At 39.0% G+C, this 26,257-nt stretch overlaps 1 protein-coding gene across 8 annotated transcripts in view; it reads left to right on the top strand.

Annotated features, from left to right (window-relative positions):
- ESRRG (estrogen related receptor gamma) overlaps window positions 1–26,257 on the top strand; it is a 674,199-nt gene that overhangs the window by 508,203 nt on the left and 139,739 nt on the right. For all 8 annotated transcript variants that reach the window (XM_065938330.1, XM_065938333.1, XM_065938334.1 and 5 more), the window contains one exon: window positions 211–327. In XM_065938330.1, the coding sequence (XP_065794402.1) occupies window positions 211–327 (117 nt within the window). The remainder of the gene's footprint in view (window positions 1–210; window positions 328–26,257) is intronic.

Here is a 26,257-nt window from a genome sequence, read left to right as displayed (position 1 = left end):
TCGTCTGTAGCTGCTCATCATTCAGTGCTTCTGCAGTGGTTGTAGCTGAGCATCTGGCTTCATGATATTTGTGACACCCTCATGACTCCTGTTGACATTTATTTGAGGGAAGAGGGCAGGAGTAGCAGAGTTGGCGTTGTCAGGGGGATGCTAGGATTGCCTGGGTCTTGCAAACCTAACAGCTTCTTTTCTTCACACTCTGTGTTTTAGGTAATATAGAGTATAGCTGCCCTGCCACGAATGAATGTGAAATCACGAAGCGCAGACGTAAATCCTGCCAGGCTTGCCGCTTCATGAAGTGTTTAAAAGTGGGCATGCTGAAAGAAGGTAAGGCTGGGTGATGGTGGCCATGTGCTATAGGTTGGGGATGGGAGAGGGGGATGGACAGGGAATGTCAAAAATGTTGGAGAAACCAGGACATGCTGGGGTCACAGTAAGTACCCTGAATCTGGTGGCAGAATGCTCCTTCTTTACACCTGAGCTCTTGATCCCTCGTGCCTGCTTGACAGCAACAGGAAGGGACAAGGTAGGAAACATCTGATGTGCAGCCAAACCCACAGGTATGCTTGGCAGAGTGGTTTCTTCTCGTCTTTGCAATTTGCAGAAAGCAGAGGGTGAAAAGCAGCTAAGAGGCTACTATCACTGTCTTTTTGCTTTTTTCTCAGTACTACATATACAGAGAGATCCCCTCATCTTTACTGAGGTATAATTCATAAAAGTTGTATATATTTAAAGTATATGATCTGTATTTCATTTTATATATATATATATGTGTATTGTGATCTAATCACCATAATCAAGCTAATTAACATATCCATCACTTCATTTCATATGTTTACCTTGTCTGTCTTTCTTTCTTAAAAATTAATCTTATATGTAAAGCATTTGTTTTTCTTCTCTAATCTTTGGGACTTATTTTCTACTATAAAGACTTTATAACAGTGCTATTAAAATTGTTGCTTTCAGTTGGGGATAACAGCAGCAAACACAAAATAGTAACAGTGAACATGTATTTTGTGCTAAACAAATTGCCTAAGTACACACACCAAACAAGTCATAGAGACAGGAGCTGAACCCAGATAAATTCTAGAATTCATTCAAGTCCCTCACTGATACTAAAGGCCCTGAAATCTTTGTATGTTTCAAGTATGTCTAGTGAAGCTTGGAGACAGAGAAAAATTGTTCTTTTCTGTGGGAAACCTCAGTTTAATTTTTGGTTTATTTTGAATATATTTGCATATATGTATGTGCTTTTGTAGATGTGAGTTTTACATACTACATTTAGATTTTACTGTTTCCTTCTCTTCAGAAAATTTGCCAATGTTTAAAATAACTGATAATTTTATACAGTAACAAAACGAAAATACGGTCATTGAAGTTTGAAAGAAATTGAGGTAAATTAAATATTTAAATGTGTTGTTTTTATTGAGTCATAGACTATGTCTTGTTCCTGGGGTCAGCCTTATGAGTTTGTATAATTTGTTGTTACTGAAGATCACCTATTGTTTTCACTTTTAAATCCAAGGAGATCCAAGTGTTTATTTCCCATGAATGAACCAGAGCTTCAGTTAGCTATGGCATCAACAGATCTCATAATTTTTCCTGGCTTTTTCTTATTCCAACTTTTTTTCTGTGAACAATATCATTGGAAGATGAGTAGATCAGACAATATTTGGGTACATGGAATTCACTCTATTTTTCTCTTGTTCACTAAGAAATAACTTCTCCCTTAACTAAGAACAACTTGAAGAAAAACTGTAAACAAACAACTGTGTAAGTTTATCCTTAAAGCCTTATGGAAAAAGAACCAAGATATTTTGCCAAGAATAAAATAGAAAGCAAATTGCCTGCAGCCACATGGATGGACCTTGAGATTATTATCGTACTAAGTGAAGTACATCAGAGAAAGACAAATATCATATGATATCACGTATATGTGGAATCTAGAAAAAAAAATGATACAAATAAACTTATGTACAAAACAGAAACGGACTCACAAACATAGCAATCTATGATTACCAAAGGGAAAATCAAGGCAGTGTGGGATAAATTAGGAGTTTGGGATTAACGGATATATACTACTATTTGTAAAATAGATAAACAACAAGGGCAGGGAACTGTAGCACAGGGAACTATATTCATATCTTATAATAGCATATAATGGAAAAGAATCTGAAAAAGATATGTATATATATAGATAAATATAATGGGATCACTGTGTTGTACACCTGAAACTAACACAACTTTGTAAATCGAATATTCAGTAATAAAAGAAGAAAACAAATTACCTATTAGAATGGTTAAATTTATATATATTTTATATAAAATATGCCTATTTAAATTTGTATGACAAAATTTTATAGAAATTTATATTTTAATAATTTATATTAATACACACACTGATGATATGTGTATGGAAAAATGGAAGAAAGGATAAAGATTGGTAACAGTGTTATACTGGTGAATAAAAATAAGGGTGAGAAATGCTTTTGTTTTTTGCTCTATAGCCTTTGGCACTGTTAGGAGTTTTCCACAGTGAACATGTCTTACATTTATAATCCATTTCCTAAATATTTAGTAAGTTGCTCTCATATGCCAGGCACTATTCTAGGCTCCAGAGATGCCACAGTGAGAATGATGGATATTGTTGTTAGAGGAAGCTTATGTGAAAAATGCCAAAAGAACAGCAATTTTAACACAGGTAAACATACTGTAACAGTAACAACCCAACTCACAGGACAGAGTTTTCCTCTGAGTTAGAATGGTGGTGATAGCTGACATTATTGTGGTGGAAAACCTTATCTTAGTGACTGCCTTAAACCCAGTAACAGAGTACCAGACAAAACATATTTCAGAGTATCACATGTGATTGACTGATAGTCATTTTTGGTCTTTGTTATCTTTATGTTGCCACTTAATTGAGCTGTGCATGCCTTCATGTCAGTTGTGTCTGACTCTTTGCACCCCTATAGACCGTACCCAGCCAGGCTTTTCTGTCCATGGGATTCTCCGTGGGATTCTCCAGGCAAGAATATTGGAGTGGGTTGCCATGCCCCCCTCCAGGGGATCTTCCTGATCCAGGGCTCAAGCCCATGTCTCTTATGTCTCCTGCCTTGGGAGACAGGTTCTTTATGATCTGGAAAGCCCCTAGTTGAGCTGTAGAGACGAATGCTTATTCAAAAAGGCTTAACTTTGAGTTTGGAATTGAGGAACCTCTATTTTTCAAAAGCAAATCAATGTTTTAAAACTGTTATAAAAGTAATGTATCGATTAGCACTTAAAAAAAAATTTTGGCCATATCACGTGGCATGTGGGACCTTAGTTTCCCGACCAGGGATTAAACCCACACCCCTCATGCTGAATGGGTGTGTCCTGGATTAGGATTGTTTCTTCAAAAACTAAAGTACATGATATGCCTCCATGTCCAGGTAGATAGAATTTTTTTTTCATTAGTTTGGTTTTACTGCTACAGTATACTCACCTATTTGTCCTTCCAGGTTTAAGGAGGAAGTAGAAAACATATTTTCCCTTAAGTAATTTTCCCCATGGTGTTTTCAGGCAGGCGCAACCTTGAAGGGTGGTTAGAGTGACTGAAGAGGTGTGAACTGTGTTTAATTAAACATTGTTGGTGAAAGTAAATGGGATGGGTGCTTATCTATAATTCACACCTCTTCAGTTGCCGTTATCAAGCCTTTAGAGGGACTGTTTTCAAGGGAACTGCTGCTATTGCTGATACACTCAAAAAATAATTTATTTTCCTTTACTTCCTTGTGCGCACTTTGGTGGAAAAATATCTCTAAGCCCCCTCCCCAAAGAGAAAAAAGGGGATGGTTATGAGTAAATATGGAATACTCTTTTTTCTTTTGTCCTTAAAAAATACAGTGAAATATTGTATTACACCCTGCATATAAATGCACAATTATATTGGGCCATCTCCTTGGCTCAAGACTTACCTTCTCAGCCTGGAGAGAATGATACTGTCTTAAATATATCTTTATGGATGGAGAGGGATTTCAGTCCCATGCAGTATGTCAGAGATCATGATGTAGTAAATCTATTCAAATGTAAACCTGTTCAATTCAATTACCAGTCCATAATAAAATTTGCCTCTACAACCCCCGTGTTGACCACAGCAGTCCATACAGTCTGATGGCACAGCGGGTCTGGAAATTGACAGACAAAATCTATTTAAACAAAAAACAACATTAGTGCTAGAATCTGAAATGAAATCAGATTTCAACAGCTTTGATGGGAACCTTCTTTCCTTTAACAGATATTTTTATTCAACTAGCCAAGTGCATCTTAGATAAAATAATGCCTGAGGGAAATGAAGACATTTTCATTAAAAAAGGGGGTTTATAGAAAAATGAAATGTCCATTCTTTTAAAAATAATAAACCTTGGTTTTATTGACTGGCATTTCTACTAATGATGTGGGATACAAACTCGAAGGAGTGGCTTAGTCAGTCAGTAAACAAGTTCAGTTACTTCACACTGGGATTAAATTCCTATAAGACGTGGCTCCTCATTAGTACCAGAATCCTATGCAAATGAACTATGTTTGTCTTTTTGTTTTTTAGGGGTTTTTTTTTTGAGATTTGTTTTTGGATGTGGGCCATTTTAAAATTCTTCATTGAATCTGTTACAGTATTGTTTTGTTTGGATTTTTTTGGCTATGAAGCACATGGAGTGGGATCTTACCTCCCCACCCAGGGATGGAACCCGCACCCCATGCATTGGAAGGTGAAATCTTAACCACTGGACCGCCAGGGATGTCCCACATGTTTTGTTTTAAGATTAGAATTTCTGAATAAAAAAATTGTTACCAGTGGAAGTCAAGAAACAGTTATGTGAAGAAAACAACAAAATTCAACAATAAAGCAAAACTATGAGAAGTACAGTTAAAAAAAACAAAAAGTAGCTTGTTTGAATCCAAATAGTTGCACCATTTCCGCATCCTGAAAAATCCCCTTCTCTTTTCTGGGTTCTATGTTCCGCTAAGGAGTGATGGGCCAGCATTATTTTTTTTCAGCATTATACCATACTGTATGTCAGGGAAAACCCATCTATTAAAAGATATCTGGTCTCAACATTCCCTTTTCATTTTTTTCAGGTATTGTTTATTTGAAGGAGAAAACAAGAACTAATCAAGGTGCACCTATAAATCTGGTCAAGATTTATTTTTATTTTGATCTCTCCCCCTTAGTTATTTAAAAGGTATTGCAGGACATACAGGTTCAGTTTTCCCTCCGTCAGTGGCAAACAGAGACATTTTATGAAAGCAATAATTACTTTATTTAGGTATAGAATTCACTGATCAAAGATTGAAGACGGGCTTTTTGTTCATTATTGGCGTGATGGGTTTCACCTTGGCAACTCAAGTATTTTTCTTTGACTCTTATAGGTGAAAATTTAAGAGATGCACATTTGTGTACAGTGTTATATTCCTCAGCTAAGCAAGCCTGCATGCCACAGTACAGATGAAGCCAGGCAACATGGCAGACTGGTTTAGTTATTTCATGACAAGAGAGTATGCTTTTTGCTTTTCCCTAAAAAAAAAAAAAAAAAGTTAACATTTCTAATCATCACTTTTGTCATCTGAAAAATGGTAGTGCCAATAATGATATTTGCAAATAAAAAGTTTATTATTGCAAATAAAAATTGTTGCGAATATCCAGTAAGATACTGCAGGTTAGGTGCTCAGATTAGCAAGTGGCCCAGAGACAGGAGCAGTTCAATGTTAGCTATTGTTGCTGGTTAAACTTTATGGCCAGGTGAATGTAGATTCAGGCCCCGGCTCTGTATACTCTTGGACCTGGGGCAAGGTATATGACTTCTAGGACTCACTTTCAGCCTATTTATTTATAAATATGGAATTTAATCCTTTGTCTACCAAAGAAAATGGACAGAACACACATATTTAAAAATGTGTGCAAGAAGACATATGAGAATTCTACTAACCTCTTAGGTACATTAAATTTTACTGAAGTAATTTTGATATCAGAACATCATGGAAAAAGCTCAGAGGAGAGAAATAAGTTTTAGCTCAACTCCATAAGTATTACCCGAGTTCCCCCCATGTGTCTGGCAGAACACTGTGCTTTAGCTTTTGATTCTGATTTTTCCAGTACCTTGCGTTGTTATTTTCAGCCCATTCAATTCTGTCTTCATTTCCCTACATGCCGGGGAGCAGTTAAGCTAGTTTCTTTCTCATATCTTCTAATCCAAACTTCTGTAAGTTTTGTTAAAAATAATATAATGTCAGAACTTTCCTAGTAGTCCAGGGCTTAAAACTCCATGTTTCCATTGCAGGGGTCGTGGATTTGATCCCTGCTCAAGGATAACTAAGAACCTGCATGCTTCATGGCGTGGACAACAAACAAACAATATAATGTCTACAGGAACATATACTAATATATGACACAAAGATACTTATGCTGCTGCTGATGCTGAATTATAGAAATTATAGAAATATATATGGTCTGAAAATATAGTAAGAAGTGTTATTTGATAGACATGGCTAGAAATTGTGCTACTTTGCAAATTTTGCACATAATTCTTTGGATGCTTTTTTTCTGGAAAACATTATCTTTGTTAGAGTTAATAGAAGTGAGAGCTGAGGGAATAGTAAGATATTTAAGTAACTCAGGACCTGAAGTCTTGATCATGCATTTTTGTAGTGTTTGAAAAGCTTTTCCTCTTTATTTCCTTGCAGCCCCTACCATTTCTTGTTAGTAAATTGCAGTGCAGTCAGTAGACATTTACTTGTGTGGGTCTCCGAAGTCTCATCGCAGATGGCTCTGTTGCTATTGGTCAGATATATATGACGTTTTGTTTTTAGATTTTTTTTTTTTTGGCATTGAAGTTTTTTTGTTTTAATTTTTATTGAAGTGTGGTTACTTCACAATGTTGCGTTAGTTTCTGCTGTGTAGCGGAGTGACTCAGTTATACGTGTAGATTTATCCCCTCTTTTTATGGATCTCCTTCCCAATTAGGCCACCACAGAACGTTGAGTAGAGTTTCCTGTGCTATAAGTTACCTATTTTATACATGCTGTTCAGTCGCTCAGCGCTCTCTGACTCTCTGTGACCCCATCCATAGACTGTGGCATGCCAGACTCCATGGAGTTCTCTAGGCAAGAATATTGGAATGGGTAGCCATTTCCGTCTCCAGGGGATCTTCCTGAGCCAGGGATCAAACTCGCATCTCCTGCATTGGCAGGTGGATTTTTTTTTTTTAACCACTGAGCCACCAGGGAAGCCCTATTTTATATGTAGTTTTATATATATAAAATATGTCAATCCCAATTTCCCAATTCATCCCACCCTCCCTTCCCCCTTGGTGTCCATGAATTTATTCTCTGCATCTGTTTCTATTTCCATTTTGCAAATAAGTTCACCCGTACCATTTTCCTATATTCCGCATGTAAGGGATATAGCATTTTTTTTTTCTTTCTGACTTACTTCACTCTGTATGACAGTCTCTGTTAGATTTTTAAACTAAAACATTGCCATAAGTTGGAAAGGAGAAGAGTGAGTTTATATAAATTTAAGTGCCTGCTAAATACTTCCTCTGGAGAAAAAAACAAATGAGTCATTAAAACATAACAAATGATACAGTTATGTGTTTAATTGATAACTGTATTTACCTTTATAAAGTAAGCCTCTGTTATAGAGGTACTCCATATAATTCCCTACTTTTTAAAAGTCCATAGTACCATGAAGATGCCTGGTAGACAATTTACATTGTATGGTAGAACTGTGAGTCTTGTTCAGGATCAAGTCAAAGCAGTGGCTGGGAGTCAGCATTTAAAATGTTATTCAGTGTGGAAGGGGCATGGGATATTACAGTTTCATTATCACCTTAAAACCTCATTGAGAAAAGTGGGACCCTGCGTGTCAGAGTCTCATTAATCAGATGAGGAGCTCAAGGTTCAGAGAGCTTTAGTGACTTACTCAAGGTCCCATTGCAGATCAGTGGGTGTGAGATGAAAGTCCCATTCCCAGGTCCCTCCTGTAGCTGTGTCAAAGCATGCTGCAGCCTTGGCCAAACGAGTGGTCTTTCATTCTCCAGCTGTGGGTCAGTTGCCCAGCATCTCAGCATAGCAGGCCAGTTGTGACCTGAAAGATTCATTTAAGGGCAGAGAAAATGGGAAACAGTGCTGGCACTCCCAGGAAACAGCAGAACTTATGGGTTTAACAAGGGATTTGTGCCCAAGATACTGGTATTAATGGCATTCATAAGGAAGGGACTTTTCCTTAGGATTCTGAATGGGGAAACCAGGTTTTTCACCTGGAGTTTAAAGAGGTCACTGAAAATGCAGATGACTGGGGATCGGTCTAGGAAATGTCTTTACAGGATAACTCAGCAGCTTGAATATTGGGCGTGTAGTGAGTTGGAGAAGGTGTTGTGTTATCAGGAGTTGTGGAGGGAAGAATGACAAGGTTAATGTATTGGATGGAACAACACATTCGGTCCATTCATTCTGGTCAAGACGAATTAGTGTCTGTATCTAGATAGGTCCCTGGGAAAGAAATTACCCTGAAAAAGTTTGAAAATCTAGAATGAAATCTTTTGTTTTCATTTCTTGGTTCTCTAGTATTGGGTGGGCCAAAAAGTTCATGCGGGTTTCTCCATAAGATGGTACAAAAAACCCCAACGAACTTTTGGGCCAACCGATACCTTAAAAGGATCATGCCGTCCATGCCCTGCGTGAATCCTTTGGCTTTCCAAATCATTTAAAACCCATCAAGAGTTGCCAGTCTCTGTCGAGTGGAATGCCCTCATCTTTTGCTCTGTCTCATAGATTAGTAAGACTGACCTTGTGTTTAGGAAATGTTTGGGTAGAGAAAAAAAAGATAGAGGATTCCTCCACAGTAGAGGATGCGTTGTCCAGAGACCCTGTTTATTCTGAGCTATCTCACCATAATCCAGAGGGCATATTTCCTATTTCTACTTTTTAGTTTAGAGAAGGCATCATGTGTGTGTCCATATATACATAAATATGAGACAGAGCTCAGATTATATGTTTATTCATTTAGCTGCCATTATATCTCTCTGATCAGTTGTCTGGAACCCCCAGGATGTAAAGAAAAATTATCCCAGAACTATTTTCCTGCAACCACAGCTTGTGTCTTGATTTATATATGGCAGTGGGAACTCTGAGAGTCTTCTGGGTTTACCCTATTAGCAGGAGCAGCAAAGAGCAACTAACTTGTCTAATTACCCTTCTGTTTCATATCTTCCATTTTAATAAAATGTTCTTTAAAGACTGTAGCATTTTCCAGGTAGATTCTCTTTAAAAAATACAAAAGCTACTCAGGCCATTTATTAACAAGCAGATTTGTTTTTGCTTACTTAAAGAACCAGCTTAGTGCAATTTATCCTAGTGAAATATCTTTTGTAAAAACCTCTGAAGAAGACATCGCCAAGGTGAATTTTTTTTTTCCCCCAAGTCTAACATCATTATGCTGCCAAGTCGAAAACAGAAATTATTGGTAGGGAAATTTGGGTTCCTACTGCCTTCAAAAAGCAGAACAAAGAAAAAGAGAAAGCTTTAATGGTATTCAAGGAAAATATTTCTGTGTTAGATGACAGTTAATAGAACTGCATTGACCTCACTGGTATTTCTTGCACTCTCTGTTGTAATATTATCCTAAGAAGCTCCCTCATTAATGCAGAGTATTAAACAAAACTCCCAAGTTATAATATAAGCAATAGCAAAGAGCACCTTTTTCGTGAGCTTTGTCTTGACATTAAGCCGTTGGGAATATACTTAAGGTGCCGTGAAAACTTATTTCATGTACAGTTACTGCACTGCCAGATGGTGACTTTCTTTTTTCTTTTCCTTGTCGTGCTTTGTTGGTATGAAACCTGGATAGTCTTGAAATGAATAGCAAGATTTGGAGGGTAAGAGTAATAACACTTACTGGTGAGAGCTTAATATGCCTTAGGCTATGTACTGTGTGCTTTAGTTGGATTTTTTGTTGTTGTTAATCCTTACAATGACTTCCAGAGTTGGGTATTTCCCCATTTCACAGAGGAAAGAAAAACTTACAGAGATTATGTTGCTTGCGAGAGTTCTCATAAGGCATGATGACGTCCGGCATTCTAGCTCTTCTGCCTGTGCGCTGTATTTGTTTAATACAGTAAGAATATTCAAGTGTATATTTAGCTTGGGATTCTTCAGAAGCTATGGGTATTATGAGATACTGAGCTCTTAAAAGATTACTTAAATAAACTTTTTTTTTTAACTAGGGCTCACTCGATTGCTTTGAGTTCTTCACTTACTTTCCAGAAATAGAATGAACTGTGTCAAAAGGCAGTGAGTTTCCCATCAGTATGAGAGCTGATGCAGAGAACAGTTTCAAGGATCCTGTAGGGATTAGAGGAGAAGAACTTTCATGTGACTTCCCACTCTGAGATTCTTGAGATCGCAACATAAACTTTAGAATAACTTGTCAGTTATAAACTGTGTGAATAAAACACCAGCTACACTCAAGCTGTTCAGTTCCTGGGAACCCGATTTGAGAGGTCTCTGTTTCTGTCAGTGTGTGACATCTTATTTAAATCCCAATTAGAGCAGAGGGGAACATTTTGTTCTGTGACATAGTTTTACTCTCTGGTTCCAATTTTTAGAAAGCGAAGTTCAGAACCAACTTCCTTTTAAGTTTTGCTTTTGTAAAGAGGAGTGAATCTGATTCACTGACTTTGAGTGTCAGTCACCTCAGTTGTTTTGAGGATGTGACCAGAGTGGACCTCCGGGATATTACAGTCTTATCTGTCTTATAAACGAGAAAAATGGAAGTACTAATGTTTTAAAGATTTGTCTACGATTCTGTATATACTCTACGTGAGTTTTGGACTATCGCATATTCCCTGTGGATCTCTGGTTCTCCGGAGCCGTTTTATATTTATATATTTGTCGAAAATGACAATTACATTAGAAATGAAGCGGATAGATTCTCTCCTGTGAACTTAGCAAAAGGCAGCACTGAGAATTATTTGAACGGAATAAATCTGCCCTCGCTCGTTGTATTTGTGTGAGAGAGGACAGAAAGATTGAAATTATAAGGAACGGTTCTTTTAGCTCCCTTCCTCGTGTTTTAATGGGAATACTATTAAAAGTTAATCATTTATTTGATTGTCCTCATTTGTCATTTCCATTTGTGAATTTGAAATAGGGAGCCAGCATTTATCTACTATGCTACCAATTTTTATTCCTCTTGGATTATTAAAAATCCCCAATGGATTTTGCCCCAAGGGGGAAAAAACCTGCTTCAACATTTGCTCTTGCACTGGGAGTCTAGTGACAGCATGTAAGTGGTGAAGGAGCAGGGAGGGGAGGCCCCTGCCATTTAGGACTCTGTGGGATGTGGAATTTTTCCCCACCAGCCTCCAGACAACAGATTTTTATTCCTTTTCACCAGCGCCCACATATATCCACATGGCCCTGTTGTTTATGGCATTGTGGCTACATTTAATGTAAGGGAATTCTGATGCACGTTTGAAGAAGGCCTGCTGAATGAAGAGCTTCACGTTTTCATTTCCCTTGGGCGCCATCCCTGACTTGTCAATTACCTTTCTGGTCACCTCGGTGGTATCCGAGAGGGCATCAGACAGTGTTTTTGTACACTTCGAAGTCTCCCTCCAGTGAAAGCGAGCGCTGGCTATTTTTTGAGAGATCGTTCTGGAGTTTTGCATCTCTCTCGCTTAGTAGGTTGTCGAGCCACCAACCAGCTTCCCTAAGGCAAGCTGTCTGCAAAGGAACGAGCCAGCTGGCTCGGCCAAGGTTGATCAATGATGAGCGGCAGGCCGGAGTCCAGGTTCACAAAAGCCACTCAGCGGAGAGTAGGTCAGCGGCTTCCCCAAAGCCAATGAGCTGGCAGAAGTCGGAGGTGCCTGGTGCTCGCCAAATTCCCTGAGCCTGATGGTACTGGTGGGGAGTCCATCCTTGGGCTTCCTGGCAAACCAGACTTCAGTGAACGGCAGATTGTGCTGTTTGAGAGCCAGGGTGGCTTTGCGGCTGGGAGAACAGATACCAAGACCCCGCCACTCCCACCCAGCCTTCCCCTGCAGACCGCACAGCCCCGGCGCCCTGGAAACTGCTGCTCCGCAGGTGCGATGGAGTTCAGAGGGTTATCCACATCCTCAATTTGTTTTCACCTGACTTCGGCTTTAATTGCTTTTTAACATTGACGTGAGGATGAATCCTGCCATTCAAAGGGAATGTCCTGGAAGTGATTTCGGAAGCAGGAAGCGTGATAGAGACCTTTGACAGAAGTATTAGGATTTCTGCTCTTTGCAAACCCCAGTTGGAAGAGCCCTTTCTTTTACATGGTGGTTGGGATGCAACAGGGGGTGTGAGGGCAGAATCCAAAGGGAGGGTTTCTTAACGATCGCCCTTGGGTTAACCTGTTTCTCCAAGGATAATGTGTGTCTAAAATTGTAATTGTTGTTTAGTTGCTACATCAGGTCTGACTCTTTTGTGACCCCCAAAAGAGGAGCCCACCAGAGGCTCCTCTGTCCATGAGATTTCTCAGGCAAGAAAACTGGAGTGGGTTGCCATTTTCTTCTCCAAGGGATCTTCTGACCCAGGAATCGAGCCCAAGTCTCCTGCGTTGCAGGCGGATCCTTTACCACTGAGCCACCAGGGGACTCATAATCCCTTCCCTGTTTTTCTCAATGGTCATACATTTTCGGCTGTGAAGTCTTTTCTATGTAGGCTGCATAATTCTAGTTTTACACTCCTGGACTACTTTACTAGCTTTTTTTTTTTTTGGACTGGAGTATAATTGCTTTACAATGTTGTGTTAGTTTATCCTCTACAGTGAAGTGAATCAAGTATGTATACATGTATCCCCGCCCCCACCCCACCTCTCTAGGAGCACCAAGCTGAGCGCCCTGTGTTTACAAACCGCAGGCTCCCACTGGCAAGCTGTTCCACACGTGATAGTGTATATCTGTCAGTCCTTATCTCCCAGTTCATCCCACCTTCTCCTTCCCAGTTCTGTGTCCACATCTCTGTGTCTCTATTCCTGCCTTGGAAATGAGTTCATCTGTACCATGGTTTTTTTTGTTTTGTTTTTAGATTGCACTTATATGCCTTAATACACGATATTTGTTTTTCCAACTTACTTCAGTGTATGACAAACTCTAGGCCCTTCAGGCCGTTGGGGATGAGGGGAATTGAAGGAATAGACTCCAGGTAAGAATGAAATCATTTGCATTACCTTGTTTCACTTAGCATGTGTTTCTGCTTAACTCTGTAGTAATTTTCAGTTCTGTTCAACTCCATTTTGTCCAACCTGCCTCTCGGATCTCAGCTCCAAGAGTTTTCCTTTTGGACCCTTGAGCCCTTATTTAGTGATTTCTCTCATCCAGGTAAATTCCCCCAATTAAAACTTTTCTCTAAGACCTAACTTTTTTGGAACATATAGCTTCCTCTCCTTCTTTCTGCCACCCCGTTTTTTTAAACATTTTTTTTTGTTGTTCCAAAATTTCTTCTAACCAAAAGTGATGCTTCTTTACCAGTGTAGGGAGTTGTCATTGGGTGGTTCTGAAGCTGATGACCTCTGTCATTATCTGCCCCACCCCCCGTCTCACCCCATCTGGATTCACCCCTCTGCTCTCTTAGACATTTATCTCTAGGCCTATTAAGTCTCTCCAGTATCAACATTATCATAATCATTAGTGTATTTGAAGCCAATTAAATGGCAATTACTCTGACCTTAGCCACTCTTAGGTTATTATCAATTCATGTATAATTTGGAAATATTTGGATAGAATGTGGATTCTGACCGTATGTTCTAATTAATGTAAATATTTCTGTGTGCTCTCCAAAAAATACACCCCGATCATTGTAACACATAGAATTGGGGTTGGGTTTTCCTTCAAGAGCTTCTTTCTAACAACTTATGGACCCCAATCATATGTATTCATCAACCCCATCGTCAAATGTTTACTCATCCACTTTTTATCCACGCCTTCAGTGAGTATTTTTGAGGCATGGCTTCATACCACTCACTTTATTAATGCCAGGGATAAAAAGTGAACATGACAGACAAGTTTCTGCCCTCATGGGGTTTATGATCTATCATCACAAATCATATGCCTGCTTATTTACAATTATATAGCTTTTCTCCCTTTCTGAATTTTACCAGCCTTTATATTCTGTTTTGTACAATTTAGCATTTTGATTTCATGTTTTCTGTGTAAGGAAGTAAAGATAAAGAGCTTGATGTCTCAGCTCAGATGAAGTCTGTGACTGTGAATTGAGCCCTTGGAATGTGTCTAATGCAAATAAATTGTTGCATTTTTAATCTTATTTAATTTTATTTAAATTAAATAGTCCCATGGCGCCAGTGAGTAACATAGTAGACAGTGCTGAAATAGAATCTGAGTTCAGTCCAGGCTTTCTTACTTACTTGCTGTGTTATCTCAAACAAGTTGCTTGACCTTTTATCTGTAAAATGGGGGTTGTAATTCTAACTGCATCATAGGGTTGTTTGGAGGTTTAAATGAGGTAATCAATGTAATGTTCTTTGGCATAGTGCCTAGTAAGCAAATAATCTATAAGAAAATATTGTGTTAGTAATATTCTGTATTCTATTAGTCACTTTAGCATTTACCATACAGCAAAGCATAAAGATCTTCAGAACAGACTGTATCTGTTTATATTTTAATATACCATGACACCTAATAGTGATCACTTAATAGGTGCTCAGTAAAATATAACTGATTAGTTTTTTTCTTTTTTTTTTTAGCCTAGTTTAGTAGGCTTTGGATTGCATTATTAAAACTTGAATGTAGGGATAATTTTTTCAAAATGATTTTTAGAAATAATTCTTATACTATCACCATACACAAGTCACTTTTACATTTTCCTTTATATGTGTGTGACCATGACAGAATTATATTTCAGAAGTCATGTTGTGTTGAATTCTTATTGAGTACCCTGATTATACAGCAATAGATATATACTGAATTGCAAGAAAAAGATGTTTTTCATTTATCTTGCCCATAGACATTTGATATGTTAATGAATATAAATGAGAAAACTAAGACCTATTTTTTTAAATTGAAATTTAGTTGATTTATAATGTTGTATTAATTTCAGGTATACAACAAACTATTAAGTTATACATATGTGTGTGTGTATAATTTTTCAGATTCTTTTCTGTTAGAGCTTATTACAAGATACTGAATATAATTCCCTGTGCTGTATAGTAGGTCCTTGTTGTTTATCTATTTTAAAGTGGTAATGTGTATCTATTAATCCCAAACTCCTAATTTATCCTTCATCCCCTTTGGTAACCATACATTTGTTTTCTATATAAGATGTATTTTAAATATAAATAACTCATATAAATAACTTGCCTAAGATCATAAAACTAGTAAATGGCAAACAAGAATTCATTCCTAATTTCTCAGACTCTGAAGCCCATATGCTCTACTGATATTCATAATGAAGTCTTTTGGTTTTTCTCTTAATTAGTTAATCTTTCCACAGTGTCAAGACTTGAAATATTATTTCCGGCACACAGAAGCCACTGCTCTCTTCTATTACCTCCTTTTATGAGCAAGGAGACCTTGATTTCAGGGAATAGTTTTGGTGCCAGAACTATCTGAATTCCAGAATTGTTCCTTGTGATAGATACGCTAAAACAAGAGGGCTATGCAGTCACAGGCCTGTTTTCTGATTTCTGTAAATGTTGCTGTCTGTAGGACCACAAGATTATTTCTTAAAATTTCTACGTAGACTGTTTCTACTTTTTCTTAGAAATGGTTTGAATCATATTGGAGTTGCTGGTATATCTGAACTTCACCCTTTCCAGGTAGGTTATTATGGGCTGTTGTTTAGCAGAAGAGACTGCCACTACATAGCATCTGCACCCAAGAGGCAGTCCAGGGCATCGTCTGATGATTTCATTTTTCTGTTTGTAGAATCACTTTCATATTCTGCAGTCAACAGGTCCAAATGTATTTCTCAACGATTTCGTATATGTCTGTGGGTCTGCCCAGAAGTCATTAATTAGAATCTGGAGGGGACAGTGTAGAAAAATAAACCTCCACTAATGGTGACAAAGTAAAAGGGACGCAGTTCAATTCAGTCGCTGTGTGCCTAGGAAATATTAGATACAGAATCTCCTGGTTATCTCACAAATCTTTAACTATTTGGTTATGTGCTCCAGCAGAGAAAATCTATCAAAACTTTTGTTAAGGTAGAAAAGAACAAAATCCCCCAGCTTTTACAAGTAATTCTACTTCTATTTTAATGCCACTGGGGAACTGGCCTCTTTGAAAGTTCCTAAGCTTATAAAGCTGGGAATTCTTCCCTTCCTCACCTTTCTTACTTAACTTGCAGTTACAGAATCTAACTAGCAGCTGCAGTTAATGCATTGATTTTAACTGGAAACCCAGAAGGAGCGAATGCTGGAGTCAGCTGAACTCTTAAATGGTCCTAGGAGACCAGAGTCATTTGCACATTGGAAAACAGCTAATGGGCCAGGGAAGCAGAGGTTAGTTGCAGGGTCTTTCCTCTGCCTCCCTTCCATCACAGTGAGAGAGATCACTGATAAAAAGTCTTCTCCTGTGATGTGCAGACACACATATACCTGATTCTTTTGCTTTCTTTGCACTTTCTTTTTTCTTCATGGCTGGATATTTTAAAGAAATTCAGGGCTGAGGGAAGTAGAGGGAAGAATGATGAATCTTTAGTTTCTTTTCACATTGCAAAATTCCAGTAGGTAGTATGATATCTTACAAAGGCACGGATGGCATATATTGGCAAAATAAAGAGAATATGTTTGAAAATGTCTTTTAAACACGTCATTTGACATAGTGTATTAAGACCATAGAATTTGCTGGTAGACAGCCCCGAGTAACTATTAGGTGGCCAGTTACTAACAAGTTTTTTGTTTTTTTTTTAATATTTATTTGGCTGTGCTGGGTCTTAGTTGCAGCAAACAAACTCTTTAATTACAGCAAGTGGTATCTAGTTCCCTGACCAGGGACTGAACCCTGGCTCCCTGCATTGAGAGCTCAGAGTCTTAGCCACTGGACCACCAGGGAAGACCCTCTGAAAACAAGTTTCTTAATGTCTCCAACCTCAGTTTTTTTCATCTATAAAATAGTGATCATCATAATAATGCATGCCCTACAGAATTTGCTGTGAGGATTAAATAAGATAAATTTAAAATATTTAGCGTGCTGTGACAATTTATCAGTCCTTGTGGTAAATGTCAACTGTTATTAGTACCATTAGCATCAGTATTATTTTCTTGTCTTAAGTGTTTGGGGTACTGCCTAGCTAAACCTAAACAGATATGTTCTGCTTGGTCTCCAATGTCATCTTTCTGGACTTTTTTCCTCCCTTCAGAATGACCAAGTGCTGTGTTCACAGCAGGTTTGGGTTGTCTTCACACTGCTGCTCTCTGAGAGTTACTGAGGTCAGAGGTCCCCAGTAATGCTCTGTGTGACTCCAGCCCAAGACCCTTTCCTGTGGGCCTGAGATCTGAAGGTGACAGGCAGGGTCAGCAGAACCTGCCAGAATTACAGAGACCCCTCTGTGGATCATGGGGGGACAGCAGGCAAGTCTGTCATGGACCAGAAACAAATGACCTTGCAGCCATGGAATCACTTCGCATCCAGATCATGGCTAACTTTTTCCAAAGTGTAATTTATGGCATCTGCAGTTATTCTTGGACATGCTAATGTAGGCGTTCACTTCTAGCTTTTCAGGATAAACAATAGATGAGTCGTTGGTGAAGAAAGACTTTCACCTCCCCCTTGGACTTTAACAAGCATGCCGTCCCTTAAAAACTGTGCTGTTCTACCTGAAAAGACAAAGAGAGGAAAGCAAAGTTTTTAAAGGATGGTGTGGTTGTTAAAAGTTCTCGTAGAACGGATATTTGAAAGGGCAGACAATAGCTAAAGGTGAAATGTACAGCTTGTTTCTACGTTGTTTGAGGAGGTTTTACCTCAGGTGGGAAGTGGAACCGTGGATTCACCTGGCCAGAGTGGTACACTCTCCCTTCACCCTCCCCTCCAGTTCAGAACCTGTTGTTTCTGCCTTCATATGTGCGATTGTGCTAGCTCTTGCCATATGAAAGAATTCTCCCTATTTAAATTTTAAAAAGGAAAAAAATCCACTGAAGCTGAAAAATAAATAACAACAACAAAAAAAAAACCTGTGCTGTTTGAGGTTTCTTGATTTTATGGTTTCCGTCTCTTAAGTATCCTGCGTTTAAGGTTGCAGGTCAGTGGAAGCCTGCAAGTTTTTTACTTGTCTTCCCAAACCCTGCCTCAGAGCTGTTATTCCAGCAGGAAAATTATTCTTGCATTACTTCTGCATAGGAATGTTCTCTCTTCCCCACCCCTTCCTCTTTCCACCCTTGATTGACTTTAGAACATCAGATCAATGGTAGCAACTCAGAGTTCTGTAAGGTGCCCATTGCTTTAATGCTAGTTTGTATCTATCCTGTGAATCTTGTGGCTATGGTTTTGGTCCCAGAGTATGGGGGTTGGAAGGTCTGATGTGGAGAGAGGGGGAAAACCAAGAGGAAAGAAGGGAGGATAGAGAAAGAAAGGGAAGCAAAAACAGAAAAATAGCTTACAAAGTACAGAGGATTCAGTCCTCTGCTTCTCTTAACATGTGCTTTCTTGAACACATTTCCATTCTTTCTCTGTGTATACAGTGGTAACCTGGCAGAATGCTGATGGGGCCGGGAGGACACTGGAGTCTCTTTATCTCTAGCCCACCCACCCACGTCCCCAGTTGGCTTTGGGGGGCTGGGGAGGAAGGGTACCAGCCCCTGATTAGCCCCTACCCAACTCTCAGGGGTGAGTAAGAGACTCTTCGTCCCCTCCCCTGCCCCCGCCTCCTCGGGTAGGGTAGTCTGCTTACCTGCACTGGTTCCTCTCTAATGTATCTAATTAAAGTACTTGCTATGAACGATTTTTAAGCACCGGAGCTTAATGAAGTTAGAAAAAAGATTTGGATGCGGTTTGTGAAGACTTCAAATTGTTTGAGTTTTTTCTCTCGGGAGAACTGTAAAGTCTGGAGGCATTTTGAATTACTTACAATGTATTCCATTTTGTTCTTTTAAAAATTTCTCTTTTAGCTGGTGCAGAGCTGAAAAAAGCCCCCCACCCCCCTTCCCCCCACCCCCCAGGAGAACACTATAACTCTTGCTCTGCAAAGTGGCTTCTTGGGAATTTACCATCTTTGAATACTCTTATCTAATTAAAGGGATGGCTGTGTCTTTAATTCTCATTGGCAGTTCTACCTTTGACCCTACAGTAAGTATCTAGGATTTTAAAGTAATGTCGAATTCATACAAGATAACCTGAAGCCTGTACGTTTGGATATTTAGCCTTTTCACTGTTGCCTGGAATTGTGTGCCTTGAAGATACTAGGCTGAGCAGGTAATAGTGATCTAGATAGTTCCTTTGGATCCGTGGAGTGAATTTCTCCATCCAGTGGGTAGGTTACTGCTGACCAGTCAAATGCTGGCTAATACCTTCTGTTAGAGATCGGAGTAGCCGTAATTTGTCGTCGATAGCTGTAATTAGGTTTATCTACCCTTTTAACCAATACCATAATCTTTAACAGATTGTTATTGTTTGGGGCTATTGAGAGAAATTCTGGGGGAAAAAAAAAACTATTTTAAAGATTGATTTCAAAGAAGTTCAACCCTTTAGGGATCCTTCCTTTTATCCACCCCTGATTCATTTTCCTCTCAAATATTCAAATGCCTTCTCAGAAGGAAATGTCATGAAGGCATGTCATGTATCTGAAAAATAATTAATATAATTGACAGGAATGTCGGTTTTCTGCTGAGGTGTGTTTCTCCTAATCCCTCTGTGCAATCTTTAATATTGATCTAATTGTTAGGAAATCTTGTCACTCTCCGCTTACCCTACCTGGGCGAAAAATCTTCAGGACTGAAGACCCTTGCACTTCAAAACGTGTACATCTGTACTAGAAGAATTATTTGACAACAACAACAGAAAAAAAAAGGGGGGGTTTTCCTTCTTTTATGAGCTGGGGCACGTGTCCATAACATCCATGCTCAGAAGGAGTACGTGCGTGTATACAGTGCCTGCCTGCAGTTGACAGTTTATTCACTGTGTACATTGCGTATCGTATTGCAAATGGCACATCAGAGTGTTGGAATCTAGGCAATAGGAGTTCAGCACTTAAAGTGTCCAGGTTGCACCTGAACTAGCTGGAGCCTGCCAGCCCCCGCAAGCCCACTGAGAGCATCTGTCTCGCCACCGCCTAGCTCATGCTGTCTCCTCTGCAGGCCCTCCGATTCTTCTGACTATGAGCATAAATCATCCACCTGTCAGGAGCTCTTGCTGCCTGGATTATGCAATGTGCCTGCCTTCATTTGGAGGTGGTGTGAGCAGGAGATTGCTGCAAATGGTCTGCATTCATTTTAATGCCATCTCGGCCTTTCTTTAGCTTTAATGAGGGGATTAGGGTGGTGACAATGACTTTCAGAGACAATGAAAGTCTTCAAGATTCTGGAATTTGCTTTGTGTGTTGGGGATAGCTGAGTTTGAGATTTCGTTTTTTTGTTTTTTTTTTTAAATCCCGAGTAAATCAATGGTTTAAACATTTAGGCAAAGGGGCAAGGTATTACGCATGGCCAGCTGTCTACAGCTCTATTTATTGGCGTTATAATAGTTCCCTCCAGCTGACAAACTTAAAATCAGTCAAATTTATGACTGATCCTTCATGAGTCACTTTTATCTTCTTTTAGGAGTTACATTACATGTATTGGGGAGATACCATCCCCCACTCCACCCAGATTTCCCCTTTGCTTCTTTTTCTTACTCTAGGTTTTAAAAACTAGAAACTCTTCAATAATTTCAGCTTCACTATCTGTTGATTAGTAAAAGTGAGCCATCTTTTTTTTTTTTAACTTCATATGTGTATTTTTAATTTTGATCATCCTGGTGTATTTAGAATAATCTCTATTGCAAAGATTAAGATTCTACCCACCCTCCCCATCACACATCAAAATGTATGACTTTTGATTAGGAAACTCTTTGGTCATGTCAGCTTTGTGTATATGACACATACAAAAACATGAAATTATCAGTGTCCTTAATTAATAGGCCTTTTTGGCATATTCAGATCTCAACCAAATTGAAACTAACTAGGACTGTATTTGCTTGAAATTGAGAGAGTGAGAATTCCAGTGAGTCCAGTGCTTTTGAATAGCAAAAGGGCTTCACAGATGCTCTCATCCCATCTAGATATATAAGTTGCCATGAGGCCAGAGGATGGAAAGGAAGCATTGCTTCACAAATGTTTAAAAGTCCCTTTAAAAATGGGACTTGTATCAGTGCATCATCAGCTAAAATCAGACTCGTGAAACATGTGGTTATGTATGTATCATAGTATCCCTTCTACATGTTTGAATGTAGTTCAATATAAGAATAGCAGAGAATTAAATCTTACAGTAGTTTACTGGGTGGAGTATGTGTATTTTCTGTAAGGTTTCTTTACTGTCACAGAGCCTGAGATAAAGTAGGTGTCGGATTTAAATTCCGACGTAGGTTTTCTTTCTTCCAAGGCTTCAGGACCTCCTGCCTGTGTTTATTTGCTAAAGGTGGTATTCAGGGCACCTCGGAGTGAGAGGATGACAGTTCTCTGCTGGCTTCTTGTCCCCGTGCTTCAGTCCCGATCCTCTTCCACTATCAAAGCCAGAGTGCTGCTCTGTTTTTCTTGGGTGCACGTGTGTGATTTTTATTGAAATAAATTTTATTAAAATCTGAGACACCAGCATTCACGAAGAGTAAGACCTTGACGTTCTTCCTATTTCCTGTGCATTTTTATGTGCATATGTACCTATATGCATTATATATGTATATATGATACATGTAACATATATAATGTGTATGTGTATGTACAGTATGCATGTTTGGTATGTGTATTTTATGCACATGTAATACATATATATATGTATGTGTTTTACATATACACAGTGTATATGTAGAGGCATGTATTTTATATACATATTAATATACATATGCATGTCTTCCCTGGTGGCTCAGATGGTAAAGACTGTCTGTAATGCAGGAGACCTGGGTTCAGTCCCCGGATCGGAAAGATCCCCTGGAGAAGGGAATAGCAGCCCCCTCCAGTACTCTTGCCTGGAGAATTTCATGAACAGAGGAGCCTGGCGGGCTGTAATCCATGGGGTCACAGAGAATCAGACATAACTGAGGGCTACCACTTTCAGTTTCATACATAGACACACACAAGTACACACCCCTTCTGAGAAAATACCTAAATTAGAGTTTTGCCTTGACGCTGGACGCACTTAGATTTGGTCTAGGTTGAAGAGTTAGGCAGTGCCCTAGAGAATTCGGGCTCTTTGTAAAATCATTCTTCATAACTGAAGTAAAATGAATGTTTTCTTCAACAATAGTACCTTTTTAACATCTTTGTTGCACACTAGATTCTTTAATGTGTTCGAGTGCGATGAACACACATTTTCCCAGATTTTAGCAAATCTGCACAATGTACTTAGGTACGATGTACCTGGGTGCTTAGGTAACCTAACCCTCAAATCTTCAGGTAGGAGCTTTTTCTTTGTCGTGAAGTCATAGCGTCTCTCACTGAGAAAGTGACTGTAGGGAGACAGAGTTTGAACAGAGCAATTTCCTCTGGGTTTTTTTAAGGGAAGCAATTGGCCTCAGTGAGTAAAGCCTCAGAATTTGAAAGTTTATTAGGCAACTGGTAACAAGTTGGTCCCTTACTCTTCTTGCCAATTGTTAATGTTTTAGAAAAGGCATCAGTTTTTTTTCCCCCTTTCCCCCTTTTCCCTCTGTGGTAACCTGATGGACTTAGCTTCCTAGAACCAAAGTGGTGTTTCATCATCATTTTCTTCCCCATCACTGACAAATCTAAATTTATGTATATTAAAAAAAGAGAAAACAGGAACATTTGAAGAGATAAATGCAACACAGCATAACACTGACAAAATCTGATGAAAAATCTCACTCTTTTATCTATGGAGAAATTAGGTTTATCATCAGGAAAGCATTCTCTTTTCATTTTCTGAAAGGTGCTTTTTGACAGACCCTTTGCAGTGGACGTCACACTCACAAAACTTGCTGTCACAGGGCTATTTGAATATGGTGACAGGCTCATTATCATGTTGAAGACTCCTGACAACGCTGCAGAGGGGGAATGGACAGGGCTGCCAATCAGCTGTTGAAAAGGCTGTGGTTGAAATAGGGGTTTTTGTTCTGAGAACAGTAGTACAAATTGACTGCATTAATTCTTTTTATTATAGCCGTGCACACTGTAGTTAAGGGCTCGGGAGGGTTTTCATTATCCACCCCTCTTTTCAGCAGGTTTATTAGCTGGCCATAAAAATTTGTTCCCAGCTGAAATTTGGCAGAGGTCGAAGACTCTTCCTCTAAGATTTGTGTGTATGTGTGTGTGTGTGTATTAGTTTTACTGATGGTTTAAAAAAATTGCCAAAATGAAGTTTGATGAGCAGGTACACAGGACTTCTGAAGTCTTCCTGTGATTCAGTAGTTGTTCTGTGTTGGAAGAATAATTCAGGCTGCTAATCTGTGATTGTGACTTGGATCATCTAAGGCTCTCTGATCACAGAGAATGAAACACGGTGATGATTTACAGAGCAAAATTTAGAAGCCTTGGCTGTCGTGAAGCAAGTAGTTTTTCATAGCTCTTGTTTGTTTGTCCTCTGATTCTGACTTCACGATCAAAAAACAATATGTGCTTAAAAGTCAAGTTATTTCCCCAATATTTCCAGTGACTTCACAGTTCACCGTTTCACTAGGGTTTTGCTTATCACAGTGAGTGTGAGATTCTTTTTGGTGGGTATGCGTAGCCATTTTCTTTTTTTTTAAGCAAGGGAGAAATGAACTCACTAGAGTATATAAGATGATAATATTCACAAAGCATTTGAATGCAACAATAGACAACCAAAGGAATTTTAAACTGACTTTTTTTTTCTTACCTTGAGGCCTGTGAATGTGGCTATGACTTGATATTTTACCTAAACCTCTACTTCAAGGGCATCAAACGGAAAGAGAGAGATGATCAAAATCTTACGTTCTCGTAAAGCAAGGCTATTCCTCTTCATAAGTTTTGCGTGACTATTTCTAATGATCACTGTTTCTGTTCAGTGCCTGTATTACTTCCTGGTGGTAAGACACTTCTGGAACCCACAAGAGGAACATTAATTCTCTTCTGCCATTTGGTGTATTGCAGCATTTACACACTTGATTAGACTCTGCTCTTGTGAAAAAAAGTTAGCGTTCTTGTAGAAGAGCCAAATTCTCCCCAGGGAGTGACTTAGCTATTGGAGATAATAAGTCCAATAGGGGAATTTTACTTACCTTCCAGAGTTATTCCATTCTGACTTAAGTCACTAACTATGTCTTAAATTTACTTCTCACAGTGCTGTCTTATATACACATATATCTAATGAGCAAAATTATCTGACCTCCAAGCATGTTTGGGAAAAAGATATCTTTTATTTTCTATGTTGATGTTTAATGAACTGAACCCTGACATGTCCGCTGTCAACTTGTTGGTTTGTGTCAATGCTTCACTAGTGTCTCAGTTTCTTTCCTTAGTTTATTGGTTGACCCACTTAACAACGTTGCATGGACTCCGCCTTTGTTTCAAGCAGGATGCTAGGGGATGGGGATCAACAGTGAATGGGAGGTTGAGGAGTTTATTTTCTAGCTGGTGGGAAGGAGGGGTGGCAGCAGCAAGGGGGTGTGGGGGCACATGGGTGGAGCATCTGATCTAGTCTCTCCAGTCCAAGGGCTCCAAAAAGAAGTGGTGTATAAAGTGAGACCAGACGTCTGTGCAGCTAGTGAAAAGCAGGGGACAGGAGAACAGAGATGTCCAAGCAGAGAGTCAGTTGATGTAAATGCTCAGAGACTTTGGGAGAGTTTTGTTCTTTTGAGGAAGTGAAAGTTGCCAAGTGTTGCTGACAGTTCATGGCCTGTATAGAGGTAGGCGGTCATGCTGGAAGATGGGGTCAAGGTGTTTTTTTTTTTTTTTTTAATATTTGTTCATTTATTTGTTTTTGCCTGTGCTGGGTCTTCACTCCTGCACATAGGCTTTCTCTAGTTACCAAGAGAGAGGGCTACTCTCCAGTTGTGGTATACAGGCTTCTCATTGCTGTAGACTCTCTTGTTTCAAAGCACAGGCTGTAGGACATTTGGACTCAGTAGTTGTGGTGTGTGGATTTAGTTGCCTGGTAGCATGTGGAGTCTTCCCGGACCAAGGATCGAACTGTTGTTCCCTGCATGGCAAGGCAGATTCTTAACCCCTGGACTACTAAGGAAGCCCAGAATATTTATTTATTTGGCTGTGCTGGTCTTAGTTGCAGCACATGGGTTTTTTTTTTAGTTGGGGCGTGTGGGATCTAACCGGGCCCCCCTGTATTGGGAGTGCAGAATCTTAGTCACTGGATCTCAAGGAAGGTCCCTGCTCAAGGTATTAAAGGATCTTAAAACCTCATTAACGATATTAGACTTTGCCTGAGGTTAATGAGTTTTTGAAGGTTTGGTTCTTGTTTTGCATAGGATTTACATGTATGTTTCAGAAAGAACATGGTGGCTACAGCTTAAGGAATGAATGAATGAGCCAGTGGTGTTGACTAGACTTGCTGTCATTTTTAAGGATGGATTTTATTCATTTTCTGTCAAGTTTATTTCTGTGATTTTGCTCTCCCCAATCTAATAAAAAAAATAGGAACTTTTATTCATATGATGGTATTACAGAGGTCTGTGCTCATTCATGTGCTTCTTATCTGCAAAAGTAAGACCATATCTGAGCACATTCCAAATTGGCTTGTAGCTTGAGTCCTTAAGATTTGATCCCATCAGACTCAATGGATTATTTGTATTTACAAACACAGTGCTCACTCTGAATGTAGAAAGGGCACGGATTGCCATTTGTGGCTCTAGATCCTACAATCCTTTCCAACACTAAAAGACCATTATTCTAATCAAAAGGATATTGTATGCAGATTTATCAGTTTATCTGAAGAAAGTATACCATCAGACTCTGAGTTTGTAATAAAGTTCATATTCGATGGACATTGTAAAATAATTATTCTCCTTATAAGAATATATAATATGTTTTCCAGAGAATCATACTCATGCCTTTGTGATGAAATTTTCACATAGTTACAAGCACAACTTCTATTCTGTTGATATAAAACACAAAACATGGGACTATT

This window comes from Muntiacus reevesi, chromosome 5 (assembly GCF_963930625.1).
Source record: "Muntiacus reevesi chromosome 5, mMunRee1.1, whole genome shotgun sequence".
NCBI classification, from domain to species: domain Eukaryota; kingdom Metazoa; phylum Chordata; class Mammalia; order Artiodactyla; family Cervidae; genus Muntiacus; species Muntiacus reevesi.
Note: the sequence above shows the minus strand (reverse complement) of the source record. Positions and strands in the feature narration are given on the sequence as shown.